This window comes from Gobio gobio, assembly GCF_949357685.1.
Source record: "Gobio gobio genome assembly, chromosome: 4".
Lineage (NCBI taxonomy): Eukaryota > Metazoa > Chordata > Actinopteri > Cypriniformes > Gobionidae > Gobio > Gobio gobio.
Window position 1 is genome coordinate 46792911 of NC_137100.1, and position 16589 is coordinate 46809499.

General features: G+C 39.1%; 1 protein-coding gene across 3 annotated transcripts in view; it reads left to right on the forward strand.

The window, feature by feature from the left end:
* The window catches only part of emid1 (EMI domain containing 1), an 82023-nt gene that overhangs the window by 45310 nt on the left and 20124 nt on the right, over positions 1–16589 (forward strand). For all 3 annotated transcript variants that reach the window (XR_013816436.1, XM_079816215.1, XM_079816214.1), the window contains exons 4-6: positions 12506–12595; positions 13065–13126; positions 13337–13472. Coding sequence is in view for 2 of the 3 variants with exons in the window: in XM_079816215.1 (XP_079672341.1) it covers positions 12506–12595; positions 13065–13126; positions 13337–13472 (288 nt within the window). In the remaining variant the exon portion in view is untranslated. The remainder of the gene's footprint in view (positions 1–12505; positions 12596–13064; positions 13127–13336; positions 13473–16589) is intronic.

The following is a 16589-nucleotide window of genomic DNA, read 5'->3' on the forward strand; positions in this document are numbered from 1 at the left end:
ATCGAAGTCCAGATATTACTTCCTCAAAAGTGAAACAAAGTGAAATATTAGCAAAATGCATGTCCAATGCATGGCATATGCAAAGAGAGAAGACGAGGCGTCAGTGAATTGTAGCGTTGTCGTCATGCCATGGAGATGCTCTGTGTTTGGATGTGCTTTCAGAGGATAATTAGTGGTTAAGATTTATTCATAAAGCTGTTCTTGAGCAGCACAACCCAAAAGTTTGCTTGTGCACAGCATATTTTACAGAGGACAGCTTCCTGAACCTGGGAGAGTACCACACAGTTTATATACACGTTATGCTCAAGTCGTGCTTGCAAAGTTGGTTCTGATTAATTGGCTTAATCTTCCAAATTTTCACAATCCGACTCGGTTATTATTAACTGTGTGTTTACAAATCCTTTAGATTAGAAGCCTTGGAAGCTGAAGCTCGTGATTATGGTAAGGGGCTTGGCCAATCACAACGTACTGGGTCAGCTGGCCAATCAAAGCACTCTGAGCTTTTTGGAAGGAGGAGCTTTGTAGAAATCAGAGGCTGAATCCGAAATCACCCCCTAAACCCTCATTCACTATTCCCTACGTTAGTCCACTAATATAGTTCACTTGAAGGAGTGAATGAAAACGAGTTAGAGAATTTGGACAGCCGTTGTGTGTACATCAGTTGTACACTCGTTATCGCGGTGCAATGTGGGATAGAATGAGTGCACTCAATAACATCCACTATGGTTTTGGACACCACTATTTCACTGATGGCTGTCCCCTCAAATAATTCCCGATTTGAGGGAATAGGGGGCAATTTCGGATTCAGCCAGAGTGTTTCAGACAGGCTAGAAATAGAGGAGCTATTTATTTAATTTTTTTTCATTGAAGCATGTTAACCTATTCTGTTACACCCAATAATCAAAATAATGAACTTTTAAAATAGCATCATATAAGCTAAGCATTTAAAAAATGGTAGAAGCTAGGATAATGATTTTTCAGAAGTACTACAGCACACCATGAGTAGTTTATATTAGTTTGTTATTTGTTTTTTGGGAACTGACACAGTGTTTGGACCCTTTTGGACCTGTGTCTAAACTGCAAGTTTCTTAATATCAAATTCTTATTTATTGATTTGTTTTGTCTCCCTGGCAATTGTCTTGTTTTCTGAATATCAGCATGGCTGTTATTACGGCCTTGTGATATTACTTATGCTTTAATATTATATTACATTTTAATTACAATTTTGCTCACATTGTTATGTTGGTGTTAAATTAGAAAAATGCTAAACTGAAGTATTTCATTAGTGCTTTTAGACTTCTCGTCCCCACTGCATATATAAGCAATAAAACTTGTCGCTTACTGTCTTACTATAGTTTTGTTGTGCAGCAATGGCATTAGTTGTAGTCTCAAGACTAGGTCTTGAGAGTGATTAAACGTGAAGTGTCTGGGGGTGTGTGAAGCCAGACTAAAGTGTGTTTGTGTGATCATGAGGGAATGCTGACTGATGAGGTGAGATGTATGTATGTAGGAGGTGAGTTCGCCCCCCTCCCCTTCATTTCCCTCCGTCACTCCCTCTCTCCGTCTGTTCTAGCTTGGCTTTGGTCTGTTCCAAGACCTCCACGGCTGCACCAAGTAGTCATTATATTTTTTGGGGTCAGGTGTGTGCTGCTTTTTGTATACATTGGATTTCGATCTTAAAGTGGGACAGTTGACCCAAAAATGAGAATTCTGTCATAATTTACTCACCTTCATGTCATTCCAAACCTATATCACTATCTTTCTTCTGTGGAACACAACAAAAGATGTTTTTTTGCCCATACAGTGAATGTCAATGGGGTCTAATTTTATTTACTTTCATTGTATTGACAAAAACATTCTTCGAAATATATTTTGTGTTCTGCGGATCAGAAAGTCAGGGACAGGCTGTCTCTTAAAGTTGTGGGCTATTGTACATAAAGCTCGAGGTTGAATATGAACATCAGCAGTCACTTTCAACCTTGAGCTATATGGGCCTTATTTTGAAGAGCTCAGAAACAATGTAGTCTGTGTTTAACAAGGAGAGAGAGAGAGAGAGAGAGAGAGAGAGAGAGAGAGAGAGAGAGAGAGAGAGAGAGAGAGAGAGAGAGAGAGAGAGAGAGACATGAGGTCTCCACTCTATCTTAAAACACAGAGTGCTTTCTCAGCACAAGCAACTCCCTGTAGACTTGACATTCTATAGGGCGGATCTTATGAAAAAAGAGCGCGAGCATGACTTAAACTTCTCCATACCACACACACACACCATCATGCAGACATACACACCCACCTCACCTGCTTTCATCACTTCCACCTGGTCTCTAATGAGCTGGTGGTGCTGAGGGCAGCAGTCTTCGCTGACAGAGATGGATGGAGTCTTTCTTATTTTTCTTGTTATTTCTCCCTGTTCATCTACAGCTGTGTGCTCGGCCAGCCTCATTTCGCCTCTCTACTATACAAAGAGTTTAACTTCAGATGTTTCCTTGCCATGCAGACAGTGGAACCTGATTTTTTTAAAAGACACCCTGTGGTGAAAATCAAGTTTTTAATGTTCTTTATATGTATATGTGGTGTTTTTAATATGCTTTCAGACAAACCATGTGCTAATTAATTAGTCAACACCATTGCTGAGTATTTTCTCCTTAAAGTCCAGTGAACCAAAGACAGTCTCAAAAACATGTAACATTGAAATCGCTGGTTTCTGACATCACAAACTATCTTGTAACCAATCACTTCAATGTGCGGGCGGGCTGGCTTTAGCATATCATCATTACTATGCTGTGAAGCTTGAGTCTCAAGAGAAACCATACCGGTATATTTTTCTGTTGATATACATTAAGCAATATAACGAGGGAATTATGTATATGATGTATATTACAATGTTATGATGAACTATATGTCTTTCTCCACTGATGTTCTATGATGTTAAAAGCATTTCTAAGGATACTGATTTTTAGATGGCTGACTTAGATGGTGAATGGGAACATGGTTTGTGTTACATTAGCAACACATTATTAGCTGTTTGATAACTTAGTCAAGCAAAATGCTAATCATATTAATTACCGTTATGTGTCCGACGTTGTAAAGATCGATACCTTTGTGTAGTGTTTACTACAGTAACTTGAGTAAAAGTTGACCGGGTGGAGCTCTGAGCTGGTGTGAGTGAGTGGAGGCGGGGATAATTTGCATATTCATGGTGTAGAGTTACATTCAAGCTATTTTAAGGCGTGAAGAAAAAACGTTTAAATATATAATTTTGGTGATCAAAGATGAGTTTTAAGAGATAAAATTATTGACTACAGAGCCTTTAAATAGGAAACTGTTACCACAGTCAATGGCGTCAAAATTTAACATTCTGCTCCGTCCGCTCACGCTTTTTCTCATCTCTCTTTTTTGATCCCATTATTGTTTTTAAAGTTTTTTTTTACTTATTGACCACCTGGTGGGTGGATCGGTTAAACCCAGTGGTAACCATTTCCCCGCTATCTCCTCATATATGCTAAAAGGCTACTTTCTAGTTTATCTTTGATTTCCCTCATCGACCAGATGGCGAGGAGAGTGTTGGTCTCTTCTGCAGACCACTGTTGAACTAACATATTCAATTGTTTTTGTTAATTAATTTACCTGAACTCAGACGGCTTTTAAAAATGCCACCTTTCAAACTGCAGTCTGTAGTGGAAGCTCCGTCTACTGATGTCATAGGTTCCCTTGTTTGAGACCAGCAAGGTTTCGTGGCCGGCTCAGAACCAGGATCTGGGCACCGACCCAGGATTTTTATCAGTGGAAGCGCAGCCCGGTTCCTGATTGGGTTGGTACCATAGAGAAGTTTAAAGAAAATAAAATTTTTGTAAACGTTTTTTGTTGTTGCTGTTTTTTTAATCTAAATTTAAATGTATAGTTTTTGAATGTATTATTTAATATTTATTTTGTTTTCTTTACAAAGAAAATTTTGTAATGAAACTGGAAATTATGGTTTTATTTATAATAATTATAAAGACAAAGAAACTCCAAGACCTTTGTTTGGAATATGGGAAATCCTTGTTAGGACTGGGGTTAGTGGATTTCCCCCCATTCTTATCAGCCTATAATTTTCCTGTTATTTTAGTTAAGATTAGGTTTAAGATGGAAAACCTGGTTCACTTCTCTAGAGGATGAAGTTTCTGTGCCGTCCTGTGACAAAGTGTGCCTTGGTTTATTTTTATTTTGAGAGGAGTATTAAGGGCTGACCTTGGGCCATTAATAAATTCAGGGCTGAGCAATGAACAATATTCCTGTGATTTATAGTGGCCGACTGCATACCCATAATTCTCCAGGCACACACCTCTGTTTCCTCAGCTGCTTGTATGAAAGATCAATAATGTCGTCGTCCTAATGCCTTTAACCTGAGCCTGAAGAGAATGATCACTCTCTTTCTGTCCAGTGTTTTGAAAGATGAAGACTCAGCTGTATGAGATTAGTGCAACAGCAATACCAGTTGGTTTAATGAGTAATGGACATTTTGTCAAAATAAGTGCACCTACATTTAACTAAACATATCTGTAGCCCCACACACTGCATCATAACCCAGGCCTCTCACACACACACACACAAAACACTAGGCACTTCCTTCCACAAACTTCAAACTTCTCTAATTGTATATAAGCTGATAAACAGGAAAACCTCTGAGGATAAATACTCCCACACTACATGCTGTTCCTGAAGGCAAAAAGAGACTCCACTGTCTTTTTTCAGTACTGGGGATACTCTTTCCCCTCTGTGATATTTTAGTCAAACGAACTTGCTGATAACCCTGTCCAGCTTTTTCCCAAGCATCTTAACAGGAAATGACCTCGCAATGGTGTTAAGAGCTTCCAACCCTTGAACTATCTAGCATACAGGCACACACACATTTACACGCGCCTCTTCTGACCTCTCAAAGCTTAGAGAGTTAGATTTTATTACATGCTCTGATGTCACAATCCCCTCTGCTCCTTTAAGACTCCGAGGGAACTTGGTTATTAAAAACCTGCTGATAAAATCGACGGCTGCTCCCACCAAGTATACATCCACACACACACCCAGGGGTCAAAGGTCAATCTCCCACACATTTGCAGGTTGACGTGACTCTTGGCACTCGTAAGGTGAAGTATATTAATAGTCCAAGAAGGGATATTACAAATCTAGGGGTGGACTCTCAATCATCTCAGTATTCTTATGATGAATGTGAACTTTGAGCAAATATACTGATTCATATCCTATATGTAATAAGAGTAAGTCGATGAATGGAGCTATATATGTACAGTATGTATATAATTGAATTGGGTTGGATTTACATTTAAATATAGTTTTGGTTTGTTTTAAAGGGATACTTCACACAAAAATTTTAATTCTGTCATCTACTCATCTCTGTCTTTTTCGTAATCCACGCAGAAAAGAAGATATTTTGTGGCATATCAGGCTGTTCTTTTTCATTAAACAAAAATAAACTCTAAGCAGTGCCTGTTTAGTTCTAAAAATGACCAAAAAGCACCCTAAAATAAATCAAAACTGTTTTTGTTTAACAAAAGTTTACAGCCCCTGGTCCCTACATGCATTTGTTCTAAAACAGCAGTTAGGACAATTCCACTGAAAGATTTGTTTAGAGTTGCTGTTGGAAAAAGACTTGGTTAGGTGGAAAGGTCTATATTTTAAAATTTGGCCATTTGGAACAAAACACAAGCATCGGAGCAGTGCATTATGGGAAATTTCCTTTCTGCCTCCTCTACACACACAAAAAGTAAATCAAAAGAGGTTTCTGAAGAGAACATTTACCTCAGGTTTCATGGTTTAACTGCAGAACTGTAACCACCCCCTTCTCTCTGCTAGTGAGGTTTATTTAACTCTAAACATTTTGTCTACCGCTTTGAATTCTGTTTTGATGTACCTGGCAAGACTGGAAGCTAAACCCTATGAAAAAAGTGTCTTTTTTTCCCATCACTGTATTTTTCTCACATCCTGACTTGGTCATATCATGACCCCATTACCTTTTTCACACTGAATTTTTTTTTTTTTACCAGGTCTGAGAACAAGGCAGGTGCCACTTCATTGGTTCTGGTCCTGCTGCTGCTGTGGTTTTGCTATATTAGACCGGCTGAGCAGACTTCCTGTCCCTAGCCAGTAATGAAGCTCTGAACTGGGTCAGTTGTTTATGTCTGGAGCACCTGAGCTAGCCACAGACTGCTTAATATAAGAGACGTTTGCTGAAGTAATCTGAATCAGGTCAGTCCGGGGAGCATTAAAACTTCTCGCTACCTTGAAAAAAAGAGATAGAATAAGAAAAAGAAAGAGAGGAGTTGGGGAATATGAATTGAGGTCTATTTGAACGGCACAAGGAAACCATTGTTTTTAAATTCAGCCTCTATCATCTTCTGTCTGCCAAGTAACCTTGTCCTCCCCAAGATCACGATGAAGATTGAGAAAAACTGCCATAAAATGATTTAATGTAAGCCAAAATTAAACATATAATACCCAAAGATGAGTGTCTCTTATGAAAAACGATTCCAGGTTTCTCCCTCCACATTTGTATCCTGTTCAGCCCACCCCTCTGGACCCTTCCTTCCCCTCGTGCCAGGGTTCTGTGTGTGCTTACCTGTCAGGGTGGCCCCTCTGTGCCTTTCCTGTCTCTGCAGATATGAAGCAGCAGTATTAGTGCTTTTCAGAGCGTAACTATCCCTATACAGAGCAAAAGCCATGAGTTAAATACACACTGCTGGTATCAAATTCGATCCAGACAGAGAGGTTGGTTTCTAACTGTAACTGGTGATCTGTATTCTTTGTATGTTTTGGTGGGTTTGCTCTTTAGTTCTGTTTCCTCTGTTTTGAATTAGTTAATTTGTTATTCATTGTTTGATTATTGCTTTCACCTGATGTTCATTTGGTTAATTAGTTTGGTCCGTGTATTTAAGCTCTGTGTTCCTTTCAGTTCATGGTCTGTTATCATCACGTTCTGTTCCTGATCTAGTGTTTTCTGCGTATAGATCCATTCTTCTCATCTTTATTTTGCAATCCAGCTGTGACAAAATACATATACTGTGTTTGTGTTCAGTTTTTTTGATATACATGATTATTCATTATGATTTCCATACTTAAAGGGGTTCTAAAGTACAGCATTTTCATTTGCATCGAGTTTCATTGAATAGATAAACTATTCAAACCAGCTAAATATCAAGTACTGTCTGCAAATATGCCAGACCTAACTTCTCTTTTCTAGCCATTTTTGAAAGTTCACATAATCCTAGCAAAGGGACCACAGGTGTAGTTCATCACATGAACTAACATTAACCAGAACATGTCCAAATATGTTTTGTTTTAATTTTGAACAGTATATGTATTGTCTAACTGTATATTTGGAAACCAAACATTTTTTTTGGGGAAAAAAAAGTAAAATAAAATTTAGGGTAAAACTAGGCTAAAGGCACACCTTTAAAAAAAATAGATTTTCACTACTCCCATAGTGTATGATTGCAGGGGAATTTTTTTTTATTGAACATGGAGCAACAGATTTTGTATGAAAATAAAGGGGTTTTGTTTGTTTAAAAATCGTATAAATGTATGAGGTGGTGAGGGGGGGCTTTTACCCCACACACGTGGACATTGGGCAAAGGGCACAAAGTATTTACGTAAATACTTTAGCTAAAATATGTTTTTAATAATGTCTAAGTTAATACACATTCAAAACAATCACTTTAGCAAAGTTTGTACTATTTTCGGTTTATTTTGATAAATAAAATAGTTAAACGTGTTCAATAAATATGCTGTCATTAAAATATGTTCATTTTTAAAAAATACAGAAACAAAATTATTTAAAAAAAGTAAAGATTCTGAAAGCATCGAATGAGATCCCACAATATTTTAATATAGCTTTACAGTAGTAACAAATGGATTATATTTTATTATATAATATAAATAATATCATATTTTAAATATGATGGTTTCATTATAAATATGGTGATTATCTCTAAGGTGGACACCCACCTCTAACAATGCCATGTTCACAATTGGAAAAGTCAGCCAGCTGTTTATTATCATGTTAATTATTGTGCCTTTTACCCCAATTACCATACTTTTACATATCCTTCCGTTATTGAAAAACTGTTGCTTTAATTGCCTTGAACAAAACTAAAAAGCATTAACAAGACCTTCAGATCACGTCAAGGATCAGACAAATTTCCTGTCATCCTCAAAAGCGGTTGTTAAGAAATGTCCTGAGCAAAATATTTGTGCCATCTAGGGCAGGGGTGGGCAACAGTTTTAGTCTGAGGGCCACAGTTACTTTGGCAAAGTAAACGGAGGGCCACACTTTGGACAATTGCAATTAAATATGGTTACATGATTAAATCGTACAAATTAATTAAATGCAGATATGTATAAGGCTACAATTACTTTGACTTTTACCAGCCTATTTCAAAGCCTGATATATATTTTTGCTAGGCCTGTCTGACATTAGCTACTCTAAGGTTACAATAACTGGATTTACTTAAAAGGATTCATTTACACTACCCTGCATATTGTTCAACTGTCATTCATACCAGCTGTAGCTATTCAAGATCGAAAACTATTAACAAAACTGCAAATGTATGTGTGCAGGTTACATTAACATACAGACTTCAGCCAATCTGGCTTGGAATTATCAAATTTAATTGGGGATAACTTCATCACTGAATGAAAAACATATTCAGCTTATTTCACTTGTTGTTATTATTCCTTTTTTTGTCATTTCTTTTTTTAACATATGTTGTTTAAATCTTTTATAAAATAGAACACAATTTAAGTGCAGATCAACTTCATCACACGTATGTTTGCTTGAAAGAAAGAACAACATGGAATAGTCCTATGCGTCTCACAAAATGTAAATTTGATGTAGCTGTAATCTGTATCATCATCACCATCTACAGGACATGCATAAGAAATAGCAACATAAAACTGAACAATGTTGTTTAACTTTATACCATCAATGATCAATACACACTGATAAGTAGCTTAATAAAAAGATAAGCCAGCGTCCCCAGTGAGTTTTTTCAAGGCGGTTCCTATTTTAGATTGTTCCTTAAAGGGGTGGTAAAACACATTCTTTTGAAGGCTTGACTGTGTTTGTGGGGTGCACTGTAACATGTGTTCATGCTTCGTTTTAAAAAAAAATGCCTTATTTTTCATATATTTGACCTTTATTCTACACTGCTCTGTCCCTCCTTGTAAAACGGTCTGATGCTTTCCGGGTTGTATGAAGCCAGTCCCTCAAAAATACGCAGTGGGCTCTGATTGGTTAGCTGGCCTAGTGTGTTCTGATTCGCTAACCGCAGTGCACGGTTGTCGGAAACGTCACGCCCCATACCTGGAGACTGTGCTTTGGTCGGCGTCAATAAAACCATATGAGAACATTTGAGTGAAGATGATCGAGCAGAACCTGTTCAGTCCTCAAGTGTAAAGACTGCGGATCTATAATGATCGCTACTGAATGGCACTTTAACTTTTGTATTTTTAGAACGATTATAGCCAAATATCTGTCGCAAGAACTATTAACCCAAAACGAACACAAAGCACTGGCTTTACTATAGTAGCCAAATAACACACAGAACCATGTTTAGCATGCCTGAAGATAAACAATACATAAAAGCTCTAATCAAAGAATAATTTACACTAATGTCAGGTTCGCTGTTGAGATTTTAACGTTAGTGTTTGTAATGTTAGGTGTTTGTCGGATAACGTTAAGTATGAATGAGCATTTAACAGACTGGTTTGCAGAACAGCGTTGTCATCTGTTTACTTCCTTGCTACAACCTATTACAGGAAAACACATCGATGAAATATAAATCAGACTTACAGGTTGTGGCCCGTAAACAGCTTCTGTTTGTAAATCCAGCTTTCAGGACAAGCCGTTGTGCATATCCTGTATTGAACTTGCGAAGTTTGTGTTGTCCTCCGTGAAAATCAGGCGCGCGTCGTGCATCCACGCACCGGCAGTGTTTTTTTCACGCAGCTGACGTTGTGCAAATCCGGCATTGAAATCGCGAAGATGTGCTGCAGGAGCCCTGCGCGCCTGATTCCCCGCTGACTCAAACACACGTGCATATAACATGCTGTGTGTTAAACGCTCTGCAACGGGAGAAGGCTGAACAAGGAAGGCTGAACAGAGCAAGTACCCCAGACCTGCAATCCGGATGGAAATAACAGCGTTTCCTCGTTATCGCGGCAACAACACTCCAGCCTAACTAACTTATACCACAACAGCGCCGCGATACAAAATGGCCTCACCCTCCCTTATTTAATATTCTCGGAGGAGGGGTTTATGTAAATATTGAGCCTGGTGATGTCAGCAAGCCCTGGAGGAATGTGTGTAGTCCCTACTGGCCGTTTGCTGTAGTCCTTAGAAACTGATTTCTTTAAAAGCAAATATCTCCCTTTGCTTTAAACTTTGAACGTTGTAACTTTGCAGATGTTGTTTATGCTCAAGCAGCAACATTACACGCTAGCTAAAGTTAGAATAGTGAAATCGTGGTTTACCACCCCTTTAATGTTTCCATGGCGATGCGTCATATTTGTCACGTGACACCGCACCCAACACTGTATTACAGATGCATCGCTTTTATTCCGAGAATCAGGGTCAACAGTTTCTCCCGAAATACGTGCAAGAAAGTGGCCGGTGAACTGTGACAAGAATAGAGTAGACTTAATAGTTACTTCCACAATGTTTGTCTGATATAATATCACTTCGGAAAAATTATATTTGAATAGATTGTTATTGCTGCTTCCACAGACATCAGTGTGTATTTTACAAACTCTAAATGCATTGTTTTACTCGTGCTTATGTGTATTGAAATGTCTGAAACCTAAAATAAACATTATGAGGTTGAACAAAAACTGCATAGTTGTGATATGACAGCGCTGAGGCTGAGCTCGTCCGTCTCTGGCTCAGTGCCAACCAACGCGCAAAAGCACAGTTTGAATCCGGCAGTCATGCGACGTCACTGAACATTCTAAATAACATGTGGGACCGTACTCTCAGGGGCACAGAAGTAAAAATCCCATATATGCGACCATAACGATCAAAAGCTTAAACATTTCATTTGTAATCCTGAATACAAAAATTCAACTTTCATCCAAAATGCCAGCACATCGAGCGCATCGCGGGGGCCGGATTGAAGCACTATGCGGGCCGGATCCGGCCCCCGGGCCGTATATTGCCCATGTATGATCTAGGGGTTTAAAAGAGAATAAAGTCAAATAGGCCTTTTACCCCAGTGCGCCTTTAGCACCGTTGTACCCTACTTTCTAAACGTTTGGGGTCTTTAAGATTTTAAAACATTTATTTTATCAAAAATACAGTAAAAATGAAAAATAGTAAAAACATTTCTATTTTAATATGTTTAAAAAAGTAATTTATTCCTGTGATGCAAAGCTGAATTTTCAGCATCATTAAAGGGTTAGTTCACCCAAAAATGAAAATTCTATCATTAATTACTCACCCTCACGTCGTTCGAGACCCGTAAGACCTCCGTTCATATTCGGAACACAAATGAAGATATTTTTGTTGAAAGCTGATGGCTGAGAAAGGCCTCCATTGGCATTCAGTACACTTATACTCCCAAGACGGATAAAAGGCACTCAAAACATCGTTACAAAGTCCATCTCACCACAGTGACTCTACAATAATCTTACGATGCGACGACAATAGTTTTTGTGCGCAAAAAAAATCAAAATAACACCTTTTTCCAACTTGTTACTGCCTTCCGCGTGTGCCTCCACGACGCATGCGCGAGAATATGACGCAGATCCGGCGTTCGGACAGATGACCCAGAAGTGATTTGTTTACAATCAGAGGAAGACGCGCGTATCTCAGCTGTTGGATTCTACATTGATCGTGCTTTAGGTCTCGGCGTAGTGCTCAAAATGGGGCTTAAGTGTGCATTTCATGGATTCCCAAACCCCGGCGCTACGTCATATTCTCGCGCATGCGTCGTGGAGGCACACGCGGAAGGCAATAACAAGCTGGATAAAGGTGTTATTTTGATTTTTTTTGCGCACAAAAACTATTGTCGTCGCATCGTAAGATTATTGTAGAGTCACTGTGGTGAGATGGACTTTGTAATGACATTTTAAGTGCCTTTTATCGGTCTTGGGAGTATAAGTGTACTGAATGCCAATGGAGGCCTAACTGAAACCTTTCTCAGCCATCAGCTTTCAACAAAAATATCTTCATTTGTGTTCCGAATATGAACGGAGGTCTTACGGGTCTCGAACGACATAAGGGTGAGTAATTAATGACAGAATTTTCATTTTTGGGTGAACTAACCCTTTAAACTCCAGTCTTCAGTGTCACATGATCCTTCAGAAATCATTCTAATATACTGATTTGGTGCAGTTCTTATGTGGTATTTACACATTGTTTTTTACAGTGTTAGTTTAAACAAATGTCACTACTGTACAATCGATGTTGTAGCAAAATGCTTCTTCTTTCTTGTCTTCATCTTTCCAATTGAATCTCTGTTTGCAGGATCATCAAGTAACCTGGTCGCCCAGGAGGCTGTAAGGAAACAGGCTACATTTCTGAAACATGCTGCTAAAACAGGAGAACAGATCTCGAGTAAGAATCAAATCTCTAATTTTCATGATCAACTCAAAATATGCTCCACTTCAGCAAAGAAAAAGCCCAATAAAGACAAAAGCATTCATAAAACACCTTTAAAGCAACTTGACCATCTGGAACTGTTATACATTGTACCGTAGGCCCTTTGTTGCAAGACTTAATGATGTAACCAGCTTGTAACAGTAAACAGCCCACTTGTGTAGGCCATTTTGAGTTTGCATGTGCAGTTCTTGGTTCTTTCAAACAGCACCCTTTCAGACTAATTCCTAATTAGTATTTTTAGCATGCAATGCATATTTCATTTATTCTTAGTCAAGTGCTAAAGAGATTCATGCAGAAAACTTTGTAAACAACACTACTCTCTTTAAAAAACAATTCACCTTGGAAGGGACACTGTGAAAGCTCTTATTGATCTAATTGATTATGACTTGTCTCTTTGTCTCTGTCTATCGTCCCTCCCTCTCAGACTGTCTGAACTGCAGTCGTATTACTGCCATCACAGATCGTGTGAGCTCTCTGGAGGCCAAGGTAAAGTCACATCTTTCACTCTGAGCTTCTTTCAGGGGGAATTCACTAAGAATTAAGTGCTAGCTTTGTGTATTTGTACCCCAGTGTTTTATGATGCGGTGTCCACATCACTCCAGTCCTTTATTATCATTCAAACAATCCCTATTTAACATTGTTTGATCAATCACCCTTTATGCCTTCTCTTTCTCTTCCTGACGCTTTTTCTCCCAGGTTCTGCTTCTTACCGCCCCTGCCTCCACCTCTACCTCTCATCAACAGACAGAGTTAAAAAAACATGAACATGATTCCTCCTCCCTGATGGGGGCGCCACCTGCTAAAGGTGCTCCTGGTGCTCAGGGTCCCGCAGGTATGTTTATTTCTTTATGTTACAGATTAAAGTGCAGCTATAGTGGTGGTGTTTGCTTTAAGACTGCATGTGAAGCATGCATTCCTGTTCCATTAATTTTAATAGAGCAAAAATGTATGTTTATTGGACAAAAGGCAACTTTTCCTGTATTTCAAACAGTATAGCTGTAACAATGTTCAAGGAGATACTAAAGGAAGGAGACAGGGTCAGCTCTTTTCAAACAAAACAAAGTCGCGCTTTCATCACTCTCAAAAACATAAGGTCCTCAAAACAGTTCACAATCAGCTTTTCCTGATCTGCAGTCCACAGGCAGAGCCACACATTTCCACAGCCACCCTCTCTGTCTTTGCGTCCCGTTTCCAGGTGGCTTTTATCCGGTCCCCATGCCAATTACTGCAACAAGACACAGGTGTATGTCATTTTGCACTTGACCTACTTACCGTTCGTCCGATGCTGGCTGCGTCTGCGTCTTATCAGACAATGGCTGTGTCCGAAAACCTAGGCAGCTGACTTGTTGCCTCACTGCCTTATCAGACGATGACTCTGCAGGCACCGTTTTGTGCATGAAGGCACCTCACGAAACTAATTTCGGACAGACTTCTTAGGCAGTGTAACCAGCAAAATAGAGAGAGCTTTGGTGAGAACTAAACAAATATTTAACTACTACATTAGTAATATCTCACTAGAAATAACATCAGAAGTAGAAAATGTTGGTAAAAAACACACAAACTGACCAGCAAACGCAACTTTCGGAAACCATCTCTTTTTCCCAGCTCAACTGTCACAGAATGTAAAGCACAGGATTGTGGGATATCAAAGGCAGCGAAGGATACACATATGCTGCCTTCAAAAATCGATCAGATTAAGGTATTTCTAGAGACAGGAAGTGAAGCTAACATTAGATCCGGACGTGCCTTGGTGCCTTCCTGCCTTCAAATGTGTCCTCCGAGGGCAGCATTTTCCAGGTTTCTGACACAACCAATGGCTTATAAGGCAGCGTTTGTGCATGAAGGCACCTCAAAAAACTCATTTCGGACAGACTTCTTGGGCAGCGTAACAGTTTAATGATCTACAGCAAAATAGAGAGAGCTTTGGTGAGAACTAAACAAATATTGAATCACTACATTAGTAATTTCTCGCTAGAAATGACATGAGAAGTGGAAAATGTTGGTAAGAAACGCACATTTACACAGAAACTGACCAGCAAACGCAACTTTCGGACGCCATCTTTTTTTTTCCCTGCTCAACTGTCACAGAATGTAAAGCACAGGATTGTGGGATATCAAAGGCAGCTAAGGATACATATATGCTGCCTTCAAAAATCGATCAGATGAAGGTATCTCAGGAGACAGGAAGTGAAGCTAACACTGGATTCGTATGCCTTCCTACCTTGAAATGTGTCCTCCGAAGGCAGCATTTTACAGGTTTCGGATACAGCCTCTCTCTCCCATCACAAACCTCGCTGAGCCACGCCCCCCTTGCCACAATAGCACTGCACTTTCAATGCCAAAGTCAAGAGTTCAAGGCCACGCATTTGGCCACAGCTAAGATCATATCTTTTTGCTGTGTATTCATAATGACTGTTCAGCACTGGATCCATTTACATCCAGTTAAGGAGAAAACTTTATTAGCCAATAAGCATGTGGAGATAATCCCATTCCCTATAACAATAATGATAATCCCAGAACCCACCTACATTCATTTATCTCCCAGCACAGTTGTCGGGGATTTCACTGCTGAGAGATTAGAGTAGATTTAAATTGTGCGTGTATTGGGCGGTGTGAGCGATGATGGTGGTGGGTGTTTTTTGGGAGAATGCCATGGTACATGAGGCTTTGAATCGCACCAATTCATTGCTAGTTGCCATAGAGAGGCTTTTAAAGGGGCTAATCGTGTAGTAAAAACTGTAGGACTGCACTTAACACTGTGTCACAGATGTCATTTCCACCAGCCAAACTGTTGGCAATAGAGCATAACTGTAGCCACAGACTTTTTAAGCAGCCTTTGTTCTTTCATCAGCCTTATGGTGAGTTCACACTGCTCTATTTTAGGCCTGATTTTCACTCGCAGACAGGTTTTTTCGAAATCGCAGACAAATACCGAAATCATAGGCAAATCGGTGCTTGTTTACGCGAGTGACAATCACTATGTGTGAATTATCAAAGACGAAAGATGCGATCTGAGAGAATCGGCAATGAGTCACCGACGCTCGTGAGATATTTGACATGATAAATATCTGTACCTGTCAACGATTCAAAATCTGAGGTGGGAAATGTGTTCTGACTGAAAATTACATTGCAGATGACCTACAGCCAATGAGAGAGCAAGATACAGGGCAGCAGGAAGCTCGGGGAAGAGTTATACTCCAGAATATCAGTATTTTAATAGATATATTTACAATTATGTCAAACAGAAACAAAGCACAAACATTTTCTTTACCAGCCGCAACAGCAGCACAGTGCTAAATTATTTATTTACCTCCAGCTCTCTTTGCAGAAAACAATCCTTGCTCCCTGCGTTTCCCCAACCATTTGTGACCCTGGACCACAAAACCAGTCATAAGTCGCTCAGGAATATTTGTGGCAATAGCCAACAATACATTGTATGGGTCAAAATTATAGATTTTTCTTTTATGCCAAAAATCATTAGGATATTAAGTAAAGACCATGTTCCATGAAGATATTTTATAAATTTCCTACCATAAGTATATCAAAAATGTATTATTATTATTAATATGTGTTGCTAAGGACTTCATTTGGACAACTTTAAAGGCGATTTTCTCAATATTTAGATTTTTTTTGCACCCTCAGATACCACATTTTCAAATAGTTGCATCTTGGCCAAATATTGTTATATCCTAACAAACCATACATCAATGGAAAGCTTATTTAGCTATTCAGCTTTCAGATGATGTATAAATCACAATTTCAGAAAAATTACCCTTATGGCTGGTTTTGTGGTCCATGGTCACATTTCCTCCGGCATAATTTTTATTTTTTTTTCTCCTTTTTGCTGCAAATCAGCACACATACAGTTTTGATCGCAACCTTCTTGCGGGCTATAATTTTTAATAACAATTCCAGTCTCGCGTGAGAACTCCGGTCTCACGCACGCGTG